This window comes from Botrytis cinerea, chromosome 13 (assembly GCF_000143535.2).
Source record: "Botrytis cinerea B05.10 chromosome 13, complete sequence".
Lineage (NCBI taxonomy): Eukaryota > Fungi > Ascomycota > Leotiomycetes > Helotiales > Sclerotiniaceae > Botrytis > Botrytis cinerea.
In genome coordinates this window covers 828,851-842,372 of record NC_037322.1, presented here as the reverse complement: position 1 = coordinate 842,372, position 13,522 = coordinate 828,851, and the positions used below count along the sequence as shown (strand labels likewise).

At 42.8% G+C, this 13,522-nt stretch overlaps 5 protein-coding genes across 5 annotated transcripts; 3 read left to right on the top strand and 2 right to left on the bottom strand.

Moving 5' to 3' along the window:
• Window positions 1-363: 363 nt before the first annotated feature.
• Window positions 364-2,446, top strand: CND16. The gene is made up of 2 exons (XM_024696733.1): window positions 364-843; window positions 1,280-2,446. Exons 1-2 carry the CDS (start codon window positions 403-405, stop codon window positions 2,303-2,305), a joined length of 1,467 nt encoding a protein of 488 aa, XP_024552546.1. The 5' UTR covers window positions 364-402; the 3' UTR covers window positions 2,306-2,446.
• Window positions 2,447-3,426: 980 nt separating this feature from the next.
• On the top strand, window positions 3,427-5,422 carry Bcoar1. The gene is made up of 5 exons (XM_024696732.1): window positions 3,427-3,580; window positions 3,926-4,094; window positions 4,275-4,361; window positions 4,505-4,597; window positions 5,201-5,422. Exons 1-5 carry the CDS (start codon window positions 3,464-3,466, stop codon window positions 5,356-5,358), a joined length of 624 nt encoding a protein of 207 aa, XP_024552545.1. The 5' UTR covers window positions 3,427-3,463; the 3' UTR covers window positions 5,359-5,422.
• A 54-nt stretch (window positions 5,423-5,476) lies between these two features.
• Bcuba2 lies at window positions 5,477-8,325 on the bottom strand. Its single transcript, XM_001555238.2, has 9 exons — window positions 8,111-8,325; window positions 7,691-7,861; window positions 7,276-7,637; window positions 7,157-7,221; window positions 6,806-7,094; window positions 6,440-6,734; window positions 6,127-6,385; window positions 5,975-6,068; window positions 5,477-5,909 (listed from the first exon to the last, which is right to left on the bottom strand). The coding sequence occupies exons 1-9, from the start codon at window positions 8,171-8,173 to the stop codon at window positions 5,519-5,521; spliced, it is 1,989 nt and encodes a 662-aa protein (XP_001555288.2). The 5' UTR covers window positions 8,174-8,325; the 3' UTR covers window positions 5,477-5,518.
• A 409-nt stretch (window positions 8,326-8,734) lies between these two features.
• On the top strand, window positions 8,735-10,151 carry BCIN_13g02400 (hypothetical protein). The gene is made up of 2 exons (XM_024696731.1): window positions 8,735-9,798; window positions 9,891-10,151. Exons 1-2 carry the CDS (start codon window positions 8,877-8,879, stop codon window positions 10,061-10,063), a joined length of 1,095 nt encoding a protein of 364 aa, XP_024552544.1. The 5' UTR covers window positions 8,735-8,876; the 3' UTR covers window positions 10,064-10,151.
• A 45-nt stretch (window positions 10,152-10,196) lies between these two features.
• Window positions 10,197-13,473, bottom strand: BCIN_13g02390 (hypothetical protein). Its single transcript, XM_024696730.1, has one exon. It carries the CDS (start codon window positions 13,394-13,396, stop codon window positions 10,583-10,585), a length of 2,814 nt encoding a protein of 937 aa, XP_024552543.1. The 5' UTR covers window positions 13,397-13,473; the 3' UTR covers window positions 10,197-10,582.
• Window positions 13,474-13,522: the final 49 nt, after the last annotated feature.

The following is a 13,522-nucleotide window of genomic DNA, read 5'->3' as shown; positions in this document are numbered from 1 at the left end:
CTCGTGTTTACTTTTCATTTTGGCGTGGCTTCATATCGCAACCGGTATAACCGTCTTCTCGGTCTCGCTCTCTCGGTGTCCGAGTCAAAGGAACTGCCCTATTGAGCTATCCCTCACCGACTCGACTCATCAAGCTGAAAGCCCGTTGTTCAAGTGTTGTGAGTTGGCACGATCTGCAGAGTATTAAGGTTTTCGATCGTCCAGCCCTCCAATTGCGGTTGGGGATTTGTGCTTGTCCATTTGAGGATTCGGGCCTTACGACTGTCGAGGCTTGTAAAGCACCATTCTGCAGTTTTTGAATATCTGGAAATTTCCTATCAATTTCATGCCATTAGAAATTCCCAGTCCTTTCATGCTAATCCGGAATCTCGACAGTAAACTCATCAATTTTCATACTTCAAAATGTCTGCCAAAGCAATCACCGAGGCCGACGGAAAGGCAATCCTCAACTATCACCTCACCAGAGCTCCCGTTATCAAGCCATCTCCTCTCCCAAAATCTGCCACTCACAACCCTCCTTCGAAGCTTGCCTCTTTATATTTCCCAGCTGATGCTGAGGTCTCATCAATCCTCGATCAAGCAGAAACCTTATACCCATGGCTCCTTGTCCCAGGTTCCAAATTCGTCGCAAAGCCTGATCAATTGATCAAGAGAAGAGGCAAGAGTGGTCTTCTTGCATTGAACAAGACTTGGCCAGAAGCAAAGGCATGGATCGCCGAGAGAGCAGGAAAGCCAGTCACAGTTGAGACTACTGTTGGAACTCTCCGTCAATTTTTGGTAGAGCCATTTGTACCACATCCAGAAGGAACCGAATATTATATCAACATCAACTCCCAAAGAGAGGTATGTACTATTTTCATATTCCCACTTTTGAAGGGTAGTTGTCGTAAGGAATCTCGAGTTTGCAGTAGAGCTTGTTTTGGCACAATAAATGAAATGATATTTAAGTAAATATCGAGAAGTAGAGATTTTGAGATTGTACAAGATTTCAACATTCCGACATTTGCAGTGGGATGCACCAGTCCTTTATTGCTTCTCATTTACCAATGGTTCGGAAGCATAAACGGACGAAAGGAAGCTAAGGAACCGATTCCAACCTCCCCCTGGTTCATAACTCTCCTTGCCATGGCAAGCGAGTTCAAATCCGGAAGATTTGTTCGGAAGACGCACCGCCTATTGTTATCTATGCTACTCTCCCTCGCACAATTTTCATAGAGTTTCATAGCGTTATGTACATGCTCATAATATTTACCCACGTGCTAACAATCTTCTTATTCAGGGTGATTGGATTCTTTTCACACACGAGGGAGGTGTCGATGTTGGTGATGTCGACGCAAAGGCCGAAAAATTGTTGATTCCAGTCGATCTTGCCGAATACCCTTCGAATGAAGAGATCGCTGCAGGTCTTCTCAAGAAGGTTCCACAAGGTGTACACAACGTTCTCGTCGACTTCATCACCAGGTTATATGCTGTTTACGTCGACTGTCAATTCACATACCTTGAGATTAACCCCTTGGTTGTCATTCCTAACGCTGAAGGTACCTCTGCTGAAGTACACTTCTTGGATTTGGCTGCTAAGATTGATCAAACTGCCGAGTTCGAGTGTGGTGTTAAATGGGCTATTGCACGTTCACCTGCTGCTCTTGGTATGGCCGCTGTTAAGGCCGCTGATGGAAAGGTTAACATTGATGCTGGTCCACCAATGGAGTTCCCAGCTCCATTCGGTCGTGAATTGACCAAGGAGGAAGCATACATTGCTGAACTTGATGCCAAGACTGGTGCATCCCTCAAGCTTACAGTTTTGAATGCCAACGGTAGAGTTTGGACCTTGGTTGCTGGTGGTGGTGCTTCCGTCGTTTATGCCGATGCTATCGCCAGTTCTGGATTCGCTGATGAGCTTGCCAATTACGGTGAATACTCTGGTGCACCAACTGAAACCCAAACTTTCCACTACGCCCGTACTGTCCTTGACCTCATGCTTCGTTCACCACCTAGCCCAGAAGGCAAGGTTCTTTTCATTGGTGGTGGTATTGCCAACTTCACCAATGTCGCTTCCACATTCAAGGGTGTTATTCGTGCCCTTAGAGAAGTCAGCAACTTATTGATTGAGCACAAGGTTCAAATCTGGGTTAGACGTGCTGGACCTAACTACCAAGAAGGATTAAAGAACATCAAGGCAGTTGGACAAGAGTTGAAGCTCGATATGCACGTTTATGGACCAGATATGCATGTTAGCGGTATCGTTCCTTTGGCTTTGGTTCCAGGACGTCTTGCCGAGAGCAAGATTCAGGAATTCATCGGTTAAATGTGGGAAGGGATGGGATATGAACATTTTTGACATTCTTCTTCGAGGGCATTTTTGATTGGTTATTCCAAGCAAAGGTAGCACAATGGCGTACAAAGCTTGCTTAAGAAATTACCAAATAGATACTCGTAATTGTGACCATTCTTTAAGTTTTAATCAGGTGATTATAATATGTGATTGTGATATGGTGATACAATAGTATTATTTGCGGCTTACTCAGATAAGTTATAGATAGAAAACTTAATGTGCCTTGATGATCATAAATGAATATGATTTCTTATCACATTTTGAAACAAGTACGCTTCAATCATCAATAACTCGAAATTGACACACCAAACTTGGGTACATATCTACGAGCCCACCAAGTGTTGTCGAGTTCGGCAAGCTAGCAACAGTCTGGCACGTGACGTGTAACATCCTTTCCTTTCTTTCGAAACCTCCAAACACGATCAATTCTCAATTCGATTTGTAAACGTGGAATATTTAGCGGCCTGGATTTTATGTAAATTGAATTGAATTGAAAAAGTGAAAGAGGAAAGAGGAAAGATTTTAGTTTGTGAATTTGGGTGAGATTGGATTGGTGAGGACTCAGGAGTGAGTGAGGATTTGATCTCATTGGGCTTTTTTTTTGGATTTGAGGATTGAGAATCGAGGATTGAGGATTGAAGAATTTTAGGTGCGGCTGCGGGTGTGACTGTGAATTTGAGTATGAGTATACATTTGAGTTTGGGAATGGGAATAGGAATGTGGACCGGGATACCGAAGAAAGCTCTTGGGAAAGGTGTGGGAGTGGGAGTGGGAAAGATGAGAGGGCATGGGACTGGGCTTAAATATGCAAGAATGAAGGGGATGAATGGGGCAAAGATGTCGTCGGGACTGGAATCGATGGGTTCTTCTACTAGGGGGGTTGAGAGAAGGAGAGGATTCCATTCTTCCTGTTTTCTACCTGCTTCTTCACCACCCTCGACCCAAGACAAACCAGGAGAGAAATCAAATCCAAATCTTCCATTCACGAACAAAACGATAGTGATCACAGGCGCGACGCGTGGGATTGGGAGGGCGATTGCGCACGCGTTTGGAGGGTTGGGGGGAAGCTTGGTTTTGGTGGGGAGGAATCGGGTGGGTTTGGAGGGGGTGAGGGGGGAGGTGCTGGAGGTGATGAAGGGGAGTGGAGGGGAGGGAGAAGAAGGGGAGTGTATGATTGCTTGTGGGGATGTGGGGGAGAGGGAGTTTTGGGAGGGAGAGTTTGGGAGGGGGAAGAGAGGGGGTGAGGGGGTGAGTTTGAGTTTTTTTTTTTTTTTTTGGAGTTTGGAGTTTGCATTGCTAAGGGGGATTTGAGGACTTGTGATGCTGTGGTGCTGTGGTTTCTAGAGGCGCAAATTGAGGGAAAGCGTTGAAGTGAAATATAGAAAGGTGAATGTGGAAGGGGTGATATATTGTTAGCGCAGAGAGATAATGATGGGATAGTTCCTTTCTATTTTTTCCTCTGCGCTTCTGAAGATTTTTGAAGTTGGACCCTTCGAAAGTCATTATTCTCAACATCTCCTCATTTCTCTTCATCCATTTTCTCGCTCCATCACTATTCTCCTTCCTACCCAACTAACATCCCCCTTCCCTCAGAACCCCAAACCCAAAATAGACATCCTCATCAACGCCGCCGGTCTAACCCACGCCTCCCCCTTAATAACCACCTCCCCATCCCTCATCGAAAACATCCTCCAAACAAATCTAACGGGTACAATCTGGGGATGCAAAATTATCGGAAAAGAAATGTTGAGACGGAGGGAGGGTATGTTTGGGTTTCCTTTCCTTTCCTTTCCTTTCCTTTCCTTTCCTTTCCTTTCCTTTCCTCTCTTCTACTTTCTTTCCCCCCCCCCCCTCCCCGTGGGACTTTACCCCCCCTCTCTTTTGTTTCTCCAAACTCTCCTTCCTTTTGATTAAATATAATGAACTGACGGAAACAACCTAGGTTGCATAATAAACATCTCCTCGCTCCTCGGTATCAAAGGCGGAAGAGGTAGTGCTGCGTATGCAGCTAGTAAAGCGGGGGTTCTTGGTATATTTCCCTCTTTCCATTTCCCTTTCCCTTCTTTTCCCTACCACCTCCTCTCATCTCCTTTCCCCATCCTCCCCTACCCCCTCCCTATCTACTCGCTTCCTTCTACAAACCCCCGACTAACCAACACCCCCACCGAAAAGGTCTCACCCGCGCCCTAGCCGCCGAAATGGGTTCTGCAGGAATAAGAGTCAATGCCATTGTACCCGGCTATATCGAGACGGATATGACGAGGGGTATGTTTTTTTTTTCTTCATGAAATTTTGATTTTTTGGTCTTTCCTTTCTCGTTCCCTTCCCTTTTTCTCCCATCTTTCCTCTTGCTCTCACCTCCACTCACTCTCCCAATCACAAATTCCCATTTACTTTCCCTATACCTACTTTTCTCCATCTTCCATCCTCTATCTTCCCCATCACCTCTCACCTCACAGAATCTTACATTCAATCAAACCACCTTCATTTTTATTCCATTAATTATGTTATATTGTTTATGCCTACTATGCTATTCTGGATTCTGGTATTCTATTTATGAACTCCTTTCCCTTTCCCTTCCCTTTCGTTTCCACATTCATCTGAATTTGCTATTTACCACCCCAAAATCATTTTTATCTTCATATCCACCCTTTTTTTCATCCTTTCAGAAACCTCATATCTCACCGATTCATTTCTCGCTTCTTACCCCCAAATCCCAAATAAAATCTTATCCTCCCTTTCCTGTCTCTCCAAACCTAATATACACAAGATCATCTTACATGTTCCATTTCGCATTCTTAAACTTAAAATAGCAATCAAAAAAAATCAAAAAGATCAAAGAAACTAAACTAACAAGCTCCTTCAAAGCAATGTCAGATCCCGCCCGCTCAGAAGCATTAAACTCCATTCCTTTATCACGTTTTGGAGATGTAACCGAAATAGCCGATGCCGCCGTCTTTTTAGCAACCAATAAGTACGCAAACAATTGTGTGCTTAATCTTGATGGGGGATTGAGCGCCGTATGATTATTTTCCGGAGAGGAGGGAAGCAAAATGTTCGCCGAGTGAAGGCTGGCGGGATTGTTCGACAAGGGATTCCTTTCGAGTTTGGGAAATAGAAGCTGAATAGAACATGATGAGATGGTGCAAAGCATAAAAGATAATTAGATTAAGATGCAATAAGCATCTAATCATCAATTACAATAGCTCCATCATTCGCATCATCCAACACAATAATACCATCATTCAAAGTGTCCATCGATAGATTGGTTGAACCGGGCGGATCCATCTTGGAACGCTTCAGATTTGAGGGAAGATCATGTTCAAGTAAATCGGATGCAGGTCTCTTTTTGACACCATTGGAATGACCATTTTGAAGAACTTCTGCTGTGAGAGATTTGGTATGACCATTTGTTGGCTCTGTGGATTCAGGTTCTGGGATAGGCTTTTTACGGCGTGGAATTGGTGATTCGGGGGAAGTGGCAGTAGGTTCTTCGGAGACAATAGGAACGGTAGGGATGGATGAATTGACTTGAATATCGAGACTTTTAATGGGAGAATCTTCCATCGCGGTGTTACTGTTATGAATGTTAGGATATAAAGAATGGGAAGAGGAAGAAGCATAAATGTCTAGAAGACTTACGATTCTTGTACATTAAGTACGAGGTTAACTCTGGGACCCTTTGGATTTTCATCATCTTCATCAATAACTGTTAAAAAGGTATCTCCCTTAATGCCTATAAATTTTGTTAGTCGATCGCATCCAAGCACGTGTATTCGACAAAAAGAACTTACCAAGTTCACTGAGTTTTTTATCCAAATTCTCCGTTTCCTCAACATCATAAAGTAACCCGCTTTCATTATTAACCACAAATTCCTCTCCATATCCAAGTTGAAGTTTCAAGAAACCTTCAACGAGATCATTAAGTGTGGCTCTTGACATATCAACCAATAAGCGAGTCTGTGCAACACTGCATGCAGGACAGTCTGGGTTTGGTTCTCGAGATTTGTCGGAGGAGAGTAATCTTTCTGGAGCAAATGGAGAAAGGAAAACCTATGCGTGTTAGTATGTACTTCAAACATTCCGATCCATGAAATTATACCATACCTCTTTACTACTAGAGTAATCACCGCGAAGAACTTTGAATGATTGCAAAACACAAAGACCTGCTACAATAGCGTTGGTAGTTGCAATAGCAGGGATGATATTACCGGCCATTTGCTTGATATCAAATCGAGATTTAGTTTCGATACCAAAGACGATGGATCTTAAATTAGCGCTTGCGGTAACAAAGTCCAAAGTATCCTCATCATCTTTGTCAAATGTGATTATTGGTTCTCCGGAGTTGGCAGCATTCGAGGTAGACTTCATTTCTTGCAATCTCTTACTCAACCGTTCCAAACTAATGAAGTCAGAATTGTGTGTGTGTGTTTTTTTTTTTTTTTTTTGAAAGGAATAAAGGGGCATGCGAACCTATCTTTAAAAACGATGAGATTTTCAGCCAAGTTCCAAACTCGCTGGTCATCTTTGAGTATAGCTTGCTTGATGGCTTCATCATTTCCTGCTTCGGTATTTAAGGTGGTGTAATCCAATGCCTCAGGTGGTCGTCTAGATTTCCACATATCCTCCATAGATCTTAAACGAATGATATCATCCTTAAAGACCTTATCGAAAAGTAGTTGAGGAAATGCATCGGTACCCATTGATTCTTTAATCTTCTTTAAAGCTTGAGACTCTAACCGCAACTTTTCAATCTCCTTGGCTATTTAAAATTAGCAAAATACTTCAATGTGTAATGGAGCAATATAGCTAGGAGGAACAAACCGTTTTCTGAATCTTCTGAATGATCCATTTCGGTCGATTCATCCTCACTAGCACCAAATACCTCACTTTGATGAATTTAGCAAAACTTCCTTTCCGCTTGGTCGGCAGGCCAGACATACCTCAATAAATAGCTCTTCCCCCAAACTATACAATGAATTGGTTGACTTGGTGTACTGCGAATAGTACAAACAGGAAAACTCTTTGGTGTCTCTTTTGTCGTGCAATCATAACATGCCGTCTTTCCCTTTTTAATAACCTGAACTTGTCCATTGAAACCAGTTGTACCCGATTCGATTAAAGGTATATCCGCTGCCAAACACATCTTGTTTACATGTCTCCTGGCTTCAAGATTATCCAAAGCATTGAAAACCATTGTAAAACCCTTGAACCAATCCACATTAAATTGTGAATCTTTGATATTCGCATGATGTGCTTCTAGCTTGACTTTCGGGTTGAACTTATGCGCCGCATCTTTCGCAACCTGTAAAGTTCTCATCAGCACATATCCAGCTCTGCCACGACGAGACAACCCACCAAAGCTTTCGATTTCTTAATGTGCTCATGACGGAAGAGAAATTGTCGATTCAAGTTGCTGAGATCGATGGTATCCAGGTCTACAATGTGAATTTCTCCAAATCCAGCCAAAACCAAGTTCTTGAGTAATTCGCATCCGATACCTCCAGCTCCTACCATCAATATCCGGGCCTATTTGAATAGTTTAGTGAGTAAATTCATTTTCAATGGGCTTCCGCAAAACTGGGAAATTCGCAGAGACAATTAGTTGGAGCAAACAGAACACCAACGACATTGGCTTTATATTTCTGCACACGGGACTTTTGACAGTAGCATATCCGAATTCAACAAAAAGAACCATAAAAACAAGAACAAATGACCATAACCTCAAGAACTTCTCGCCTTCCAAAAGACAAGAGATTGTGAACTTTGTACGCTTACCTCCTTGACCATAATATTCAAAGGTTTCCCCAGTGACTGCGTGTTGAATTGATCGCGCATCATGATGCCTAATTCATGCGTTGATATTTTGCGACAGCGCAAGATGTAGATTGACGACCAAAATCAAGGTTGGGTTATGTGAATAGAAATCCAAAGTTGATCATCACAGGCAGAGATGGTTCCTGAGGCTCTGCTTATTATTTTGGTACGCTATCGATTTTACCTATGGCAATAAAATCCGCCATCGCGTTGATAAAGGTGGGAAACGCGCGTGATTATGTAAGCGGGCTTCTTATCACTTGGATGGTAGGAGGTTTCGCAGAGCACACACATGCACGTGATACTGGGTGGGTGAGTTGGTACTGGTACTGTGTAGATACGATACTTGCAGACGTCCATGATGTTCTCTCTTATTTTGAGGTCTGAGTGTGTACTGGGTGGGAGATGGGCACGCGTGAGCTGAAAGCGTAACTGAATTATGCATTCGACTCGGTAGATGGGTAAATAGGTAGTTTCAGAGTATAATCTAATATAAAAAGAAATTTACAACTCCTACCCACCCAGTATGAATCTCAATCGTTCCTACCTTTCCTTTTTGTACCCACACTTCATCTAAAGCTGATGAATTTTACAGTCCATATATACCCCGCCGAGCCCACCTCCAATACTACAATATTAGCATATCACAACCACATCATTGCATTCTCAAACATCGACCATTGAACCCCAAACACCAACCAATTCCAAATTCAAACCCCTCTCCATCATGTCCGACGATGAAGCCGATCCCGAGCTCCTCGAGCTCCTCCGTCAACATTTCCGCAAACCTACCACCCCAGATATTCCCGAAACCCGCGTTCTCGAGAGTGCAGAATACATCTACAACAATTCCATCGATGTAGCTCTCGACATGGCGTCCACCAAAGCAGCCGCTGCATCCATCTATGCCCAGATGCAAACGAAATCCTACTCTACCAAAACATGGTCATCACATGACTTGCATCCCAAAGCCAAAGACGAGAGCACCGTCAACTTTATCTTTACCATGGATTTACTCAATTTCTCTTTCTGGAGTCTCCAAGATGAAGAGGAGAGATTTGCAGTGGAATACAAGGGAAAGAAGTGGACGGGATATTGGAGTTTAGTAGCTGCATTGCAAAGAGGGTTGGAAGAGGGATATCCCATTACCAGTTCCTGTTACTGGCAAGACCAAAATGAACTCACGGAAGAAGTATTCGCGCATATTTTCCGTTCGTGTACGGCGGAACCCATGCCACTTCTCACCACGCGTCTCTCACTACTTCGTGAAGCGGGCACGATTCTCTACGAGAAATACAACTGTTCTTTCACAAATTGCATAAAGGAATCGAATCACTCTGCAGCTGCGCTTGTGAACATTCTTGCGGCTTCTTTCCCTTGTTTCAATGATGTTGTTTCGTTTGAGAATCGGAAGGAAGTAAGATTACTCAAACGTGCACAAATATGTGTAGCGGATCTATGGGCAGCGTTTGATGGAGAAGGTTGGGGAGAATTTCATGATATTGATAAACTTACCATGTTTGCCGATTATCGTATTCCACAGTTGTTGAATACTTTGGGATGTTTATGGTATGCACCGGCTTTGGAGAGTAATATTAGGAGAGGAGAAGTTATTGAGAGTGGACACACTTGGGAGGTGCAGTTGAGAGGTGAGGTTTCATGGGTTTCTTGTTCTTTTTTCCACTTCCCATTCCTTTATTCTTGATGTGGAGAGAGACCAAACTAACATGATAAATAATAGGTTGTAGTATATGGTGTGTAGAATTGATTCGAAGAGAGATATTGAAGAATCATCCAGAGGCAAAAGTAAATGCTATTTTGATCGATTTCTTCCTTTACGACACAATGAAGGAACGGGAATTGGAAGGAAAAGACGAGATACCCCATCATAGAACGAGAAGTATATGGTATTGAGCAACAGAGATTAAATTGAGTGTTATTCAATATCATTACAAGAGAAGTTTCTGAACCATCAATTAGAAAACAATAAATGTATTTTGCAAGAAGTTTAAATTGTTGAGTGTGGAGATATCGTTTGTACAGATTTTGTATTCGCCTATCTGTTATACATGTGCAAATTGACCATTCCCCAGGTCCAATCATGCACCAATATGCCATCCCCTTTGACCATCGGCCACATGTATAAACTCCAAAACGCCTTGTGTTATGCACATATACCAATAACCATTTTATATCTAACATAAACGCCGCTCTATGCAGGTATCTCATAAATACACAGGAAATTTTAGCCCAACTATGCATACTTCCACCATGATACATCAGGTGCCCCAAAACCTTTCTCGATCGAAACCCATCTTTATGCAATCCAAGTTTGTCAGATGATAATTTTTACAGAAAATTATCACATCCGAAAATTACTGTGGGGGTTGCTTGTAATGAATCATAAGTTCTGTTAGCAGCTACCGACAGCTCTCATCCCACCTCATATTCTCGTTGTTCTTCGCTTGGCAAGAGTTTGTCGACTGGGGGGTCATAATGAAAAGAAAGTTTTGTGCGGAATTTTCGAAGCACCTTCCAATCACGATTCGAGCCGATGTAAGTCTTTCTAGCCACTTGAGGAGGATAGGTGAGGTAAATCTCCTCGGCCAAAAGTTTGACTTGATGTTTCCCCTTGTTCACTTTGAACAAGACCAAATTCAATTCGCGTAATTTCCACTCAGGATTTACTTGTGGAAAATCCAAGTTGAGATCCCGTTCTAGAAGTTCAACATGTCGTTTATTCGTGTTAATCGCGAGTTCGAGGAGATTGATTCGTTGATTGACTTCTCGCGATTCCTTCAAGCGAAGGAATTCCGCTTTTGATTTGATGCTCTGTTTCATAACATGTAAATGCCATGCAATATGTTTGACTTGTTTTGCACTTTGATTGACCTTGGTGATAAGATCCATCATACGCTGGTCTCTTTCCTTCATTATATAGTAGAGTTCCTTCTTCAAAAGATTGATTTGTCGTAAGCTCAGATTTATCTGGTATTCAAATACATGTAGTTTTTGAAGCCGTTTTAGTCCCTTGAGGACAACAATTCTGTGTCCTAATGACATGTGTGGAGATTCCTGTAATCTGAGATGATATGTATATCTCCAATCTCTAGGGAATTGATTGTAGTAAAAGGAAACTAAAGACATCTCAGTCGAAAGGATGTTTGCCTTTGACAATGCAACCTCGGATTCCAAGCTTTGAAGCATCACTCTTCTACCTTGACGGGCCCCTAGTCTCGATTTCTCTGCTCGTGCGTTCTCTGTGTATGAAAACTTTTCAAAAATCTCGAGGGAGCGGTCGATGTTAGACTGAGATGATGGGCGATTCCGAGCTCTTTTCGTTGGAAGATAGTCCCAGGCTTGTGCATTTCCAAATTCGGGAAAATTGAGGTGAGATTCCTTTTTAATGTCGTGATCAGATCTTTTTGGGGATATCTGAAGAATGTCCTGCAACGAATTTATACGTGCAACAAAACGTTCAACAGAATCACGTATCGAACCAAGGTTCAACCAGAATAAAAGCCTTCCCAAATTCCACCTAGGGATATCAACTGGTAGAATTTGTGGTAGATCTTTTGTCGGGTCAATTCCGCAAAGATACATAAGTTCTCTTATGGCCCACCGTGTAGTTTTGGTGAGTGGAATACGATCAGGTACTTCTATATTTTCGGCCCAGGTCTCTAATATAGAATGTAGAAGTGACGCTCCTGCAGAATGATCTAGCTGAGCTACACATCTTCTCACTGCCTCACAAAGTAACTCTGGACGAATCTTGATTTTCTTGTCTTGACGTAAAGCTGCTCGAATATACATGACAGACTGTCGAGCGGTGGTCATTTGAAGACTCGTCCCAATAAGAGCATCGAATATGGATTCATCTCGTGGTACTTTTCGTTCGAGCCAACCTCCTCTCAGGGTCAATCTTTGAGCATGTTTCTCTGCCCAACTCAAAACACGTGGATTGTCCAATAGTTGATTCTCGTGTCTCCGTGCAATTCTCATACTCCCATCCACCGCTCTCATACGCCTGATAATGCTTCGATAACCTTCTAAATCATTCTTTGCTGCGTAATGATTCAAGATAACCTGAATAGTCCTTGAAGTGGGTTTGAACATTGTATCGTAGAGAAATGAATCAACAACTACTTGGGCGTGGTCATGAAGCATTAATTCTGTCAATTTCTCGATTAAAAAGTTGTAGGTAAAGATGTTTGGCGATGCTGAACTTATGAGAAGATTGTAACATATTTTGGCTAGAATCAAATTGAGATTGTCCTGACCCGGAGATGTATTCTTGAGGAGATTTTCCAGCGCATCATGTAAATAAAATCTTTCTTGACCAACTTCGGCTTCCAATTTGTATGCTGGCATACTAATATCACTTCGTTGCAATTCTTCAACTCTTCCTATCATTTTATCAGTCTGGAGAAAGATGCCAGATGATGCTGAGTGTAAATCGGCTGCAATAGGAGAGAGCTTAGTGGTCCACATCAGTCGATGAACTAGCTTTGAGATCGAGTTTTCTAATCGGTCCAAGTGCTTCCGAGTTTTTATTTTGCGCGGCTGAAGCATAGCGTTTGAAGGTATATATTCGCCGAACTGTTCTAGGTCTGCGATATTTTCTGGAGTGGCTGGCTGAACGGGTGATGAGGTAGATTGGGGGACGAGGTCCTGTGAACTTTCTGGAGCCTTGGTCTCGGCGGGCCTGGATACATTCAAAGGTATGCTATTGAGCTGAATTCCCAATCGACTCATGGAAGAGTTCGCCGTCCAGTTGACTCCATCCCACGTCATGGGTCCTGTAGATCCAGCCTTTGTACCAACAATTCCCGTTCTTGGAAAAGAAAATTGATTCCCCAAATATCCTGGTAGCCTTGATGTCCCTGAAGTTCCCGAAGCCTCTGGACCTTCTGGCATTCCTGGTATCTGTTTCCTGACTTCACTTGCATTTTCTTCTGCCCGACGGTCCTGCGATTCCTCCACTTTGTCGGTAGGAACTCCTGCCTTCGCTTCTGCAATGACTCGATCCCATTGTTCCCTTCGTCGAACTTTTCGATTTGAATCTGCCACTGCAGCAGTTGCTAGTATGGTTGAATAACATGCCGTAAATATATCCCCTATGCTAACCCTTCGACGTTTCCCAATTGCATTTGTAGTTTGACGAGTTATGATTGTGCCGATTTTCACACAAGCGTTACAACGACATGATGATCTGGTCTGCGCAGCGCGGAACCATAAACTTTGCATTATATTTGCATACTTGTCGATTTATGAATACTCAGCTTACTGGACTCAGTCGTGCCATTGAAGGTTGGGGAAGTTTCGACTTTTTGCGCTATTGTAAAATAAATTCATGTCTACCAAAACTTATCG